Source organism: Opisthocomus hoazin, chromosome 4 (assembly GCF_030867145.1).
Source record: "Opisthocomus hoazin isolate bOpiHoa1 chromosome 4, bOpiHoa1.hap1, whole genome shotgun sequence".
In the NCBI taxonomy this organism is placed as follows: Eukaryota; Metazoa; Chordata; class Aves; order Opisthocomiformes; family Opisthocomidae; genus Opisthocomus; species Opisthocomus hoazin.
Window position 1 is genome coordinate 63,970,077 of NC_134417.1, and position 14,369 is coordinate 63,984,445.

A 14,369-nucleotide genomic window follows, 5' to 3' on the forward strand; every position below is an offset into this window, starting at 1 on the left:
GCTCTCCTGAGGTTAGAACAACTTCTTACAAATATGGGGTAGATTAGTGTATAGTTTTGTTTTATTCAGTTTATCTCTGTTAAGAATGTGCTGTGTCCATGATAATTTCATTGCATCTGTATCACAAAATGCAGAGAGAAAGAACAATAAGGAAATTTAATAATCAGGCAAGTCAGATTTTATATTTGTCAGGATATAGAGATACACAACCAAAAAACGTCTGAAAACTTTCTCGTGTGTTTTTCATACATGAAACAATATTTTGTTGAAAAATCTTAGTGCATGTGAAAGCAAAGATTTGTTGCAAGAATAAGACATCTTTGAGAATGCTCTCCCCAACATTTTTTAGGCCCTGTTTGGAATTTCTGATCCAAATGACTGTGAAGGTGGAAGGTGAGGGAGGTGTGGTCATACACATCACGCTCTTGGCTGTACTGTGTTAGTAGGCATTTCGGGGGCTTCTAGATTTGTTTGGGTTTTAGTAAACTTCCCCCCAGATCTCACTTCTGCCTAAGTAAGGAAAAAATCTTTTATTTTTTGAGTAAAAGAAAATCCATTATCATACAACTCCCCTGCAAATTCTTCGCACTGGAATCTGTGGCCACTGCAAGCCACTGTAACAACTGGTTTGGTAACAAAGATTTAGATTTGAGCAGCCTAAGTGACATAGCTGAGATAAGATTTTGGACGAGACTGAGGATGCAGAGGCCTGGTTTAAAGAAATACATGTGTTACAGTCTAAAAGAAGACAAGTACTAAAACATGCATAAACACGCATTTTCCTTTGGCTTGGTGATTTTTTAAAACTATATCAAATGGATTGGAAATACTGCTGGATTAAAATCTAATTCAAGGCTAGACAGGGAATGGCTATGGCTAACAGCTATATCCCTGCTATTTATGACTCGTTTAATTATAACATCTAGAATTAACTGTAGTCATTCCAGCAAGTATAATGAGATTAAACTAATCAAAAGATGGAACTTTCCTGTGGAAACCCTTGATGAGTCAAGAGAGGTTAAGATTTGAGTCTTATAATTTAAAAGAGCCTGACTGGAGCTTTGATACATGGCCAAATATTGCACTGCGGGCTCTAGGTTCTTCTGAATACTGACTGATCTTGCAGGATTACCTGCCAAGGATTTCATCAAGTCACATCAGCGCCATAACAGCCTGTTTCTGAAGAACTGAACTTTGAGTTAGATGTTGCTTTGGGTTGATAAAGAGATAATTACTGATCCAATATAGCTTTTACAAATGAACAACCAAATGCATTATCTTAAAACAACACACTCATCTTTCATTTAAGACTGAAGTCCATCTTTGCTATGTTATTAGTTTCTTGTTCTATTTACAAATTATCTTATTGTTTCAGCAAAAAGCCAAAGAAGCCCCAGAGAAGGCAGAACAACCGACTGAAACCTTTAACCTTGGCTTATGATGGAGATGCAGATATGTAAAATATAATTTCCCATGGTGACAAATGGAGTCTAAATTAATGGAGTAAAATCAGAAGGTATCCAAAGCCACAGGGATTTTCTATGGAGTGGATTAAGCGCTTTGACTCTTTCTTTTTTTGTAATTGCACCATAGATAAAGAAGGATGGATTTCGTAACGCCTACGGATATTCAAGGTGTTACCGCTTTACTTTAGACCATCAGCACTGAGAAATCTGGCAGAATCACATTAATAGACACTGCGGTTGGAGATTTGTGGTCTTTCCTCAGTCTTACAAATGATAAGTACCACTTGTGTCTCCAGAATACTGTGGCTGACATAGTATTAACAGTTGGAAGCCCCTGCAACATTAACCAAGTATAATCAGTATGCATGAAGAGTTTGTACCAAGCTATGACTCTTTACATTCAGGCATAACATATATACTCAGTTGAACCATATGTATTACTCTATCAGATTATATACTTGTTAAAGAGCATTTTAAGTGCTTAGTACAATATTAACTTTTAACTGTGTTTAACCCATTCAGCAAGTTCCACAGTTTGCCAGTTGATGATAACTTGTGTTAACCTGCATTTCAGAGGGCAATGACTCACTTGCAAAGTTCTGTCCTGTTATCACTCCGAAGTATAAAGGCCTCGTGTACATCCAGAAAGGAGGTATTCTCGGATTCAGTGTTTTCTAGCAGTTGCTATCTGGAAAAGGATACCCATTGAAAATGTTACAATATGTTTCTACTTCCTCTAACTCAAACTGTTGCCTGCATCTTTTTTGCTACAAGTAAGGCAAATTTTTGCACTATATTAGTGCAGCATGGTATGCACTTAACTAGTATTGCCATAGAAACTGCCTCTTTTCAGAAAGAATGATGATGTATCTTGTGCACGGAGTGTCGAGTAGACAGGTGTTGAATCCTGAAGAGAGTAGCATTCGGTCTGGACTGCGACTGGATGGAATCAGCTGACGACGCATACTGTACACACCGTTCCTCGTCACAGCGGCCATTTGTAGTCTATATCATGGCAGTAATACAAGTGTCTAGTTTCTTGCCCTGTCTACCTATACTGGTGTAGATTGTCCTGCTGGTTTCTAATTGTACTTTGAAGGCTGTTTATGACTAGATTTTTTATATTTGTTAACTTTGTTAGAAAAAAAAGAAAAGAAAAAGAAAAGTGGTTGCCCTGTAGTCAAGTGACATACATGTCTAAAAAGGTATTCTGATTGTTTGTTCAACTACAATAAAATGGTTTTGCTTTTTTTTCCTTCTGCTAGTGAGAGCATTTTCACTGTTGCTGACAGTGCAATACTCTGCCCTTCCATCTTTTCTAATTAGGATAATTGGACAGACTCTTTAATTATTCAGTTAAACTCTTGAGTGTACTGGCAAGTAAACAATAAGATCAATAGTTCTGCCATTTGAATACTTGTGACTTTTTTAAAAAGTCTGGCAGTACATAAACTCACTGTTAACCTCTTCCATGCTTATGGCTTTTCAGTGTTACACTTCCAACATGAAGCTCATTGACTTGCCACTGTATCTACATTCCTGTTACAGATGTGATTCATGACCTGAGAAGGGTTATTCTCATCAAATGGCTTCTATGTGTCACCTGAACATATAAGTGATTGTGCCACTACTAAGCAATACAAAACTTTATCAGGCAACCTCTCAAAAATAATTGTTATATAAAATTCAGTATTAGGTTCTCAGGTCTTTTTTATAACCTAAACCGTTTCTGCCTACTCATCATGCTATTTACTCAAGAAGCACCAGTTTTTGCACACTGAATAAAACCGTAGCTTTGCAGCTTTGGCCCAGATCCACTGAAACTGATGACAAGGCTCTCGTGGACATCAGTGGGTAACATGAGCCCTTAAAAATACCTACTTTTGTTCCATGTAGAATAATTCTTGGAACCAATGTGCATTGTGTACAATGTTCAAGAGAGATCATGGTCCTACTTTAACTTAGCTAACTTACATTACCAGCGTGGTGTTACTGCACCGAGAAAATAATCTTCCTCCCACTGCAGAAGTATTCCCCAAATGGGAACGATGAGCAGAGAGGAACAATAGTAACAATCTTTTGTACAGGTTTAATTTCTCATTTTATACCTTTATCCGGCTGCAGCTGGTGACGTGCCACGGTCCCCTGCCACAGCGGTTGTTCATTTGTATACGTGTTGCAGGATTGGGGGCTTCAGTCTTATGCTGCTTTGTAAAGATCCATAGGAAAAAAAAACAAATTTTGATTAATTTAATTACTTCAGCATTCTTGAGTAGAAAATAAGAAAAACCTAGTTGATTCCTATTTTGTCAGACATACAAAATATAATGTGGCAAAGGTATAAAATTTTAAAGAACGGTAACTATCATGTGAAGACACAAAGCTTAATTATGATTTCTGTATTTTTAAAAGTCTTATTCTGTGCTGTCAAATAGTATTGGACCAATAGGGAATTGACGGAACAGGGTTTCTTTCATTGGCAATGCGTCATCGTTATTATGCTGGCTGGTCTTAGCAGGAGCTGTTACCTAGTTCTTGCCTTGAAGATTTTTATGTCCTGAACCTAAGAATTTAATAACTTGAAGTTAAAGGTATGCCATCTCCTTTTTCTCACTATATAAACTGGACAAATTAAAAAAAGAGATAGGAGGTTCTTTTACTGATGTTTGGCCTTTGAAATCCGTGCAAGTGTTGTGGTACGTGCTACATTTTCTATCCAGTCAGTGAATTTTGCTGGTGCACATCTGCATCACACTAGTGCTGCATTTAAAATCTAGAGTGCATTTTTATTGTTTTTATTTAATGAACAGAGTGCATGGACATTTCAAGCCAGGATGACTTCCCTTGTCAAGAACAAAATATTAGGCTATAAGGAGGGCTGAAATTGTATGTAAAGCTAAAAGTTGCACAGGTAATTCAGCCCATTAGCATTGAAACAGAAACAAATAATAGATGAATTTTCAGTTTCAAATGAGAAGCAATTTGCTTTAAAAATCAGAGTGCTTCTACAAATCCAGTGCCTAAAGCAGCCACTACCGTAGATTGTTAGTTTGTGAAAGTAACGTTTCCAGTGATCAAAAAAACCCTTCAGAAAATAGCAAAGTAGACATTTTCCTGTTGATGTGGTGGTTTGTATTTTCCTTTTTAAATCTGTAGTTTCTAGCTTGCTGTGTCTGCTTTGAGTCCTGGAGCAGTTCCTTTTTGATACTTTGGTGCAACTGCTCTAGCTTGTTTATATTTGGTATAAAACATCAATTTTGAAACTCCCTTCTCCTGCCAAAATGTAATAATGTTTGTTTTCCAATATTACAATCTGAAGAGACAAATTTAAAACCTCTGTGTATAAATCACTGTAAAATATACCTTGAATGATATGGAAATCTGTCCTTTTACCTTATGTAAATTGTGCTTACCCAAAGTTAAGAGTTTATTTTGCCTAACTTAATTTACTTGAATATTTATTTTGTAGAACAAGGAGGCAGCTGTCTGAGGAATGTTTACCTTTTTTTTTTGGTTAATGTTAATTTGTAAATTGTGTAATGCATTTTTATTTTTAAATTATGTATATTTCTTTTTTAATGCACAAAATGTTTACGTACAACTACTTCAAATTTGTGAATATTGTCACTAAGCTTTATTCAGTTAATACAGATATATGAAAATGTAACAAGTCTTACATTTTCATCTGGGTTATTTTTACATAACTGATGTATTGCTGACAATAAATATAAACACAAAATCATTTCATGTGTTTTTTTAACCTATGTAGTATACTAGCCTGGGATAGAGTGATAATAAAAGCCAGATCCTTAAAATATGACCACCTTTTAAATAGTGTCTTTGAAGGAAATAAGCTAACATACCCTTATTAAAATTAGTATTTCTCTTCAGAAAGAGAAAAATGCTTTCTAAGGTTAATGTAACTATCAAAGCCCACTGATACAGTCCTTGTTGACGTAGAAGTTTACAATGCATATTTACTTCATTGATAAATATGCAAGAAATCCAATAAATTAATTGCATTTTAATTTTTTTTTTCCTTAATTGCCATTTTTAGGTTAGCAAAAACAACCCATTTGTGGAGAATAAGGGCTAGATCAAGGTCTCGCTAAAAGACATTTATTCAATTCAGTGAAGCTGAAGCTGTCCCTGTCCCTAAATGAAAAGGAACAGGGAGCAAAATCCTCCTCCTCCAAATAAAAAAAAATATACCCAATGCAATCAATAAAACTGACATTTAGATCCCAGTTGTCAAATAACCATAACCAAATTTGCTCTATTTTTTTCTAGAATCAAGGATTTGTTGTTGATTACCTAGTGAAAAAAGTGACTCAGCTTTTCTTTGCATAATTGCTTATATTCTGTCTCTGTCTTCCCCAAAACTCAAATTTTTTATGTCCTCTTCTGCGGCATATATTTACACATCAGTTCATGGGGTTGTGTTCAATTTCAGTAGCTATTACCTCCCCAGTAACCCATCCAGGCTAACCCTTAAAAGGTTTAAACCCAATTTTGAGGGCACACAACTCTGATTTTAGAGGCATTTCAGAATTTTCAAAGGTACTTCCTACCTACATTTTCTCCTGCTGAAATCCACAGAAAAATAACATAAGCATTGGACTTGTCTTCTCACCTGCAATTTAATAGAGAAATTGTTTAGATCATTTGAAGTTGGTTAATTAGCTACAGGCAGAATTCTACAAACAGTTAAAAAATATGCTTGAGAGAAGAAAATGAAAATTCTTATGTAAACTCTGCAGAAGAGGATTACCTATGGTATGCTAATGAAGATCATAAGGTCTTCACATTCAGTAGAGAAAACTTATGGTTGGACTTTGGCAATTAGCTGTGTGACTTCTAGAGTAATAGCTTACAGATTGGTAAGTGTATTCTTTATTAAAAAAAAAAAAAAAAAAAGGAGAACACATATTTCCAGTACAAGTATAATGAAAGAAGATAAACAGCGAGGTAAATCAAAAGGCTTAGGTAAGCATTGTAAATATTTTTGCCTTCTAGTAATCTGAAGATCTACAATATTAAGTCTAGACAACTTATCCTACTGAAACAGTAATGAGCTTAAGCAGCCGTTCAGGATCTGCTTGGCATCACTATGCACAATTTGGCTATAGAAAAGCTTATTTTTGACTCTTCCGGTTCTTCTGACACAGGAAAGCTTAATGACTATCTAAAAGCAGCTGGCGACCAAGCAGATGAACAAACAATTTGCACTATTTCAGGCGGATGGGGATTTGTGTGGGGGGAGTGTCTTAGTAGCTGCTTCCTTGTTCATTTCTTTTCCAGCAGCACAGGGAGCAGGCGACTCATTTAGTTTGCTGTCATTTGGGCAGTGCCCCTGGCCGTGGAGGGGGTTGTCCTGTGGTGACATGCTGGTGAAGTAGCTCCTACCTCCTTCTGAAAATGGGGCACCTTTGCTAAGTTCTGCTTGATCTGAAAGGTTGCGAGGCTTACTGTGAGGCACACCTTCAGCAACGTTAGGCAGATGCTGCTGCTCTTTCTGTTTGCCCTCAGGCAACTTTGCACCGTGAGACCTCAGTAGTCTCAGAGTGGCAGATGTTAACACCAATCTGCTGGTACTTGCATATGGCAGTGCTTTAAGACAAACCTTCCAGTCTCATGTATAAGTCATTTCTGGTATTAATATTCTGAGCTGCCTTGACAAGCTGATACTGTTGGATGCTACTTGATCCTGTCTGTCCTGCTCTGGTTAGGTAACAGCTCTGCTGAAAAGGATGTAGGGGGTGGTGGTCCTGGTGGACAACGTGCTAATCGTGACTCAGCTGCAGACCCTGGTGGTTAGGGAGGCAACCACACACACAGCTTGAAGGAGGTGGTTAGTGCCCCCAGCCTTCATAAAGCTCTGTTGGGAGCGACATGTCTGATTTGGGGCCCCATTTTGGGAAGGCAAAAAGGCCTTGAATTTGTCACTGTGGTGAAGCTAAAACTTAGCCACAGGATCAAGGTTGAACCTATTTAATTATTACTATGCATTTATGTATTTGTCAATCCTTTGTCTTTTTAGAGAAAACAAGATTTGGTACTTGCCTGTTTATAGATGAGGGGTTGGTGGCTCCCACATCTGTTTTAATATTTTGTGGGTTGTATTCGGAGCCTAGTCCTGAAGTTTATAAGGATTATATCCTGAAATTGAAATTATAAAATGAAGGAGTTTTTATTTTCAAAAATTTGCTTCAGTGTCACTGTATTTCTTTAAATTGGCAGAATATTTTGTGTTTGTTTCTCAGTAAATATCAGTTCCATTTTCCTTATCTTACAAATAAAAAAATGTTTCATCTCAAGTTCAGCGTTGGGTTTGAAAGCAAGCCTAATTTTTTCCTTAACAATTATAAAACCAAAACCCCTTTCTTACCTATACATGTCAAACTGTGTCTTAAATTGCAGCTTTTTAATTCTTCCCAGTGCTGCTTATTGAGATATATGGAAATAGCAATGTAATTTGAACCCATGATCAGAATTTAGTTAACAGGTCTGTGTATGCACTTTCACATTTTGTTGGCTGTCCAGTATTAATAAATTATTTTTAATGCGCTGACTGCCTAATGAACTACTACAAATACCTCTCCCAAACTGAACCCAAACTTATTTACGCAACTTGTATCACAGAAAAATATGAAAACTATCACAGAAGAACATAGAAAGTGTGAGATATTTTGTCTTGCTTTCATACTCTAAACCTTAACAACTTTCCTTCTATGCCCCCACTGTGTCAAATGCCAGATGTCATCTTTACCTGGAACTTTTCTGATTTGCACTGGTTGCTGTCATAGCCTTAATTCTCTTCTGATGCGTCTTCTCACTCCTAAGACCATGGTTAGACAACAATAGTTACCAGCTGACAAGTTACAGGTATTTGAAGGCATGCTGTCAAAAGCAAATATATGCCTGCTTAAAATGTGAATTTTGAGGCTGAAGTAATTTGTTTCCTCTCTTCATGCAACCAAAGCTGCAGCTGTGTATTTGGAAACCTTGAAGATACTTAATTCTACATATTTCACATTCAATCACACCATTCTATTGCTGTTACTTTACAGTTTTCTCTACTGTTCCCTTGTTATATGCATTTTGTGTTAATTTTCATTGTAAATTCTTAGTAAGGGCTGTCTCTTCTGTGTGTACAATTACAGCAGAGCGGAGAACTCCCTCTTTGGAAAGCTGACTGTGATATGACAATAAACAATGATTAGCAGAAGCTCAAATCCTTAGTATCCATTATTTTTTCAAGAATTCTGGGATGAAAGTTTGGTGGACTAGCTTGGAAATGTTCTCTGTTTGTGAACTCTCTGAAGAGTAAATCATCACAGAAGTCAACCAAAATCCCTATTGCTGTGAGCAGCTCCATGGCAGAAAGTTATATGTTCACATTTCCTGTTTCTGAGTGTTACCCTAAACACACATGGACATTCTGGTTTTAGTTACTTTCTTTATAAGCTGCACCAACTTCAGATCATGGGTAATACAGTTGATCTCAAGGTATATCTAAAACAATTTATCAGAGATGTGTATCATCATACACATGATAACACAGTCCTGAGTTCAGGTTGATGTTCAGTGCTTCAGGTCATAACAGGAATCTCCATACATGCGTATTCCAGCTTTGGATCTCATTTTTAGTTTTGATATTCCACAAAATGAAGGAAATTTGCATCAATTTGATTTGAACCAACATCACAGAGACTAAAACACCCCACATACTCAGTACTGAGGAATAATACTTCTTAGCCGTAGGTCTGCTCGTTTTCAACCAGAGGGCTGAACCCACGTAACCCCCGTCTCCAGGGCCCGAGCAGGCCATGCAGGCCTTCGCTTCTCTCCCTCACAGGCTTCTTCTGCAAGGACCAGCACTAAAATCACCCTCTTCAAACAGGTTCTCTTAGGCACTCATCTGATTACTAGTCCCCAGAACATAAACTACCAGTTATTAATACTAGCCCTGTGACCTACTAGCAAAGAACCAATGCCCCATACAAAGCTTGACTCCCAAGGTAGTCTGACAAACTGGTAGGAAATAAGGTTTCACTGGCTCAGTTACCTGTTATTTTAAGGATTATTTTGATACCTTCCTCACCGCTCTGTTTCTTCAGTCTCCAGCAATGTAGAATTCTGTAGCTCCGTTTTATGAGTGGAAATTGGTGATACAAGGTTTCGCTCAGCCAAAGAAAGAAAAAAATAATTAGCTGGCATTTTTTTGACTGCCTGAAGTTGAATTTAATGAAGTGCAGCAAAAGCTTTCTGCAACATTAGAACAGCAGCTGGAGCTAAACCCTACATTTCTGCCTTAAATGGCCTCCACTTACTATTTGATGAGCAAAACATTAGTAGCAGTCGTTTGTTCAGTTTTACAGAAACATAGAGGGAAGCTTTGCAGCACAAGCAAGAAATTAATTGGCAATCTCAGACTGGCTCTCCAATCCTGTTGCAGAATTATAGTGCTAAAGAAGCCAGGGCAGAAGTCTAATGGCCTCAAAATTGTAAATGGGCCCTTTTGGAAAGGCAAAACATTATTTACATGAAAAATTGCTATACTCCATCTCTGTTAATGCATTCTCTTCGAAATGAGATGTACTGCAGATGAGAAGACTTCCATCTGCCACCTTAGATCAATGAAATGGCAGTACAATGTGTTTCACCGGAATATTTCACGGGTCTCATCAAAAGCCCTTAACACCACATATCAAAAATTGTCTTTAACAAGTTCTTATAAGCTATAAAGCTATCTGCTATTATTTAAGGCTTTATATACCTATAATAACACTATAGAGATTATAAAAAAAAGAACATAAATGATAATAAAATTTATTCTTATGTGATTTATATTGTTTAAATCTTTTAAGTCCTACTTCAGTAGTTGTCAATTACCGTACAAAACATCCTGGGCATTCCCCACATAAACTGTATTGAACTCTACATATAAAGAAGAAAACACATATGCAACAGGATTGGGAGGGGTTTGTTTGTTTGTTTGTTTTTCTTAGCAGAGTGACAGGACAATTAAATAAAAGTAAATAACATTAAATTGCTTTCAAAGAGGGGAAAAATGTTATTTTAAAGATTTCTCCAGATCACTGCATGCAAATTTCCAGCTTTTCATTCTTATTGCTTTTCAGAAAAACCCCAGATCTTTTATTCACCATACAATCCCTAAAGACAAGGCAAGGAATTTGCTCATTGTGCTCTCAGTTTCTCAGTGGAAGGTTTGCACAGTCCATTGTCTGTGCATTTTTTCATATTTCCATAGCCTTTCTGGGAGAAAAAAAGAATATTTCCTATTTTGTCTTCTTGTCAACATTGTACATATTTGACTGTCAGCCACATATATCTATGTCCATATTTCATTCTCTCATGTCCTGGAAGTCTTTTGACCCAGCTGAACCAGCTGCTAAGAAGAGTGTCAACGGAGGAGAACTACTTGGAATAGCAGGAAGGGTATCAGGTGCATACAGTTAAGTTAATGAACCTTATAAATCAATTTCCAACCCGCCCGCCATGGGTAACGGCACCATCCACTAGACCAGATTGTCTAAAGCCCCACTCAACCAGACCTTGAACACTTCCAGGGAGGGGGCATCCACAACTTCTCTGGACAACCTGTTCCAGTGCTTCACAACCCTCATGGCAAAGAATTTCTTTCTTTTATCTAATGTACCTTTTTTCAGTTTAAAGCCATTACACTTTGTCTTATCACTACATGCCCTTGTACAAAGTCCCTCTCCAGCTTTCTCATAGGCCCCCTTCAGGTACTGGAAGGCTGCTATATAGTCTCCCTATGCTATTCTCCAGGCTGCACAGTCCCAACTCTTTCAGCCTTTCCTCATAGGAGAGGTGTAACAGCCCTCGAATTGTTTCTGTGACCCTGCTGTGGACCCACTCCAACATGTCCATGTCTTTCATGTGCTGAGGGCTCCAGAGCTGATCGCAGTACTCCAGGTGCGGTCTCACCAGAGCAGAGCAGAGGGGCAAAATCACCTCCCTTGACGTGCTGGCCACGCTTCGTTTGATACAGCACATATATATGGCGAACATATGAAAATGAACCCAAGTTGATCCTAGAGTGAGGAAGAAGAAATCATTAACACAAACGTCATATTCCACACAGTAAAGGACTCCAGATGATGACAATTCACCACAGCACCCTACCACTGCCACCAGCATGAAACCAGCAAGCTCAGCACCAAGAGGAGCAGTGGAGACATGGGCCTAACACTGCGGAAGAGGGGGGCACTAGGAGCTGTGTGTATAACCATTTTAACTGGATTATCATTATTTTTTAAACAATTAGATGTGGACTAACAATGGTTAGACTGCTTCGCTTTCAGCTATACTAACAACAAATTTTTAGCTTGTATAAAAGGTGTTCTTCCTCTGTGCCCATGGGAAAGATATTGAGTGCAATAGCTCTTCAGCAGAGGAGAGCATTCTGGGGCAGATGGATGAGAAGAAAAGGATAGATGAATTTTTGAGTCATATGAATATAGATACAGTAATCCTCTCTTGCTACACCAAATTTGAAAAAGAAAAAGAAAAAACTTGAAAGCTGCATGCATTCTGGCTTCAAATCATTAAAGAAATGTGTAGAAGTAAAAGCAAAGGTTGTTATTGCCTTAAAGGCACATCTTGCTATTTTTAATGGAGAAATTCAAGCTACTATAGGAGGATCTTTTCATTCAGAACTGAACCAAAAATCCTGTATTTACCAAATCTGCACTAAGTGCAAAACAATGTGATGACAGGAAAAAAAATCAACAATTAAATTTTATATAGGAAATATTTAAAGTGTTTGTTACCATAAGCAAGGCTTTTATCTGGATTGTGGTGGCAGATGATGTATCAGAAGGGTAACCAGTTCAACTAATTTTTTCTGCCTAATACACTGATGACCTAGAAAACTGTTCAATAAGGACACAGAACTTGCTAATGCTAAAAAAAAAAAAAGTACTGACTGAGCAGACATGATAAAGGAGCCTATGGGCTAGTTACTGAGAGTAGTAAAATTATTAGCAGCTGGAATAAAAAAGTGCCTGGAGTGAACTAAAGAGTAGCTAGGATTAACTAAAACACTGCAAGATAGCAGTGGGGGACACAGCAGAGCACGGGAAAATATGTCATAAAGCAGTGAGCCACAGCAAAATCTGATATGATCAAAGACATAACAAAGCATGTGCTGTGAGGCTTCTCTCCCTCAAGAGCAGAGTAGAATTATTTCAAAATAGGTTACATTTGTGTTAGTAAATAGCCAAATAGTGCCTTTAACTATAGCCCACCAAAGAACTGGTAAAGACAGGGACAGCATAAGTAAGGAATTACTTAGTAGTAGTACAGCATCTCTTCTTGCAAAACAACTTATTAGCAAAAGATATTAGTGAGTGGAAAATTTAAAATTAATGTTTGAAGAACAACAAAAAATGCAAACTTTTCATAACACCCCAGAGGGCTTTTTTGTGTGTTTACACTATCAAGCCAAGTATCCTTTGTCTCAGGACTCCCTAGGCCAGCAGTTGTCCACCAGCCTCTACATCTAGCAGACTTAGGTGACTTTTTCTTCTATGATGGGAACCAATTTGTTTTTGAACCTGTACCATCTCTTAGCATCCATTGCTCTGCTAATGGTTCTGGGGTGCTCAGGCAAGAAGCAGATCTGAGGTATGGTCTACAGCAGGTACCACTGCTGTAAGTTCATGAAAGGCAAGAAGGAGTGCCTGGCCATCTTTGCTTTCCTCAGAGGATGATTCTTCCTCTGGCAGCAAGTGTAGCTGAGTGCACAGGTAAGTGCCTGAAATGTGCCTGCCCACCAACAGCATGGTTGAAAGAGTCTTGAGCTGAGGACAGCTGAACAAAATTCTTTGAAGGAATGTGAATGTCATAATGAGGTGAAATAAGAACAGAATTAAATTCCAGCACATTCAGATATTCAGTGTACCTTGAGAATAAGGCAAGGAAAAACATGTAACTGAAGTGCATGTAGACAAAAAAAGACTTTGATATATGGCCTTGAAAAAGTATCCAGGCAAATTTCAGCTTGAATATTCATGCTTTCTAAGACTAAAGCATATTCTCCCCAGGAAAGCAGTAGAAGTCCCAGCTGGTGAATGTTGCAAAATAAACTGCCTACAGCAGTGGAACATTTGCTGGGCCAAACAATTCTCCTAGCCAGGGGAAAGCACCCAGGTCCCCATCGTAAGGGAGTGTTACACTGCTGATAGGCCAGGTAGCCTACAGTGACTCTTCTGCAATATTTGCCATTATAACAACTTGTTACAATTGCTTTTACCTTCATTAATCTTTATGCAATTTAATATTATTTTAAAGCTTCAGCTAAAATTGGGTACCATATGTTGAGTTTTTAATTTCAAAAAATCTGACAATCCTTTGGTTAGAAACTTTGCTTTTTCTTCTCTTTGGAGGAGAAACCAAAACAGGGAAACTGTGAGGAGGAATTAACTGTAAAATCAAAACCAGCCTTTCTACTATCTTTCAAATCAGGAAAAATTACAAATATCTTGAAGTTCTTAATTTCCCCCTTGTCCCATAGAAACTTCTGAGAAAATTAGAAGCTGAACTTCTCCAAGATTTCTTTGGCACGGTACACTAAGGAGTCAGCAGAAGATTAAGGGACTTATGGACAAGAGGAAAGATGAATTTGGGAGGAGGATGGGGATGAAAATTGAGAAGCAGACGCAGAGAAGTGAATTGTAACAGCTGAGTATCTGAAGTGAATGAAGAGTGGACCCTGTGAGGAAATATACCACATGATTATATAACTGATTGTATTATAAAGCATATAGATTTTTACTTCCATATGTGACTGTGTTATGTTTGGACACTGAGACAGATAATGATTTAGGATGCATACAAGATTTGTTGACATTA

At 37.7% G+C, this 14,369-nt stretch overlaps 1 protein-coding gene across 1 annotated transcript in view; it reads left to right on the forward strand.

The window, feature by feature from the left end:
• Nucleotides 1-8,655, forward strand: part of THSD7A (thrombospondin type 1 domain containing 7A) — a 314,907-nt gene extending 306,252 nt beyond the window's left edge. Inside the window, exon 30 of the mRNA XM_075419258.1 lies at nucleotides 1,376-8,655. Within this exon, the coding sequence (XP_075275373.1) occupies nucleotides 1,376-1,460 (85 nt within the window). The 3' untranslated portion in view covers nucleotides 1,461-8,655. The remainder of the gene's footprint in view (nucleotides 1-1,375) is intronic.
• Nucleotides 8,656-14,369: the final 5,714 nt, after the last annotated feature.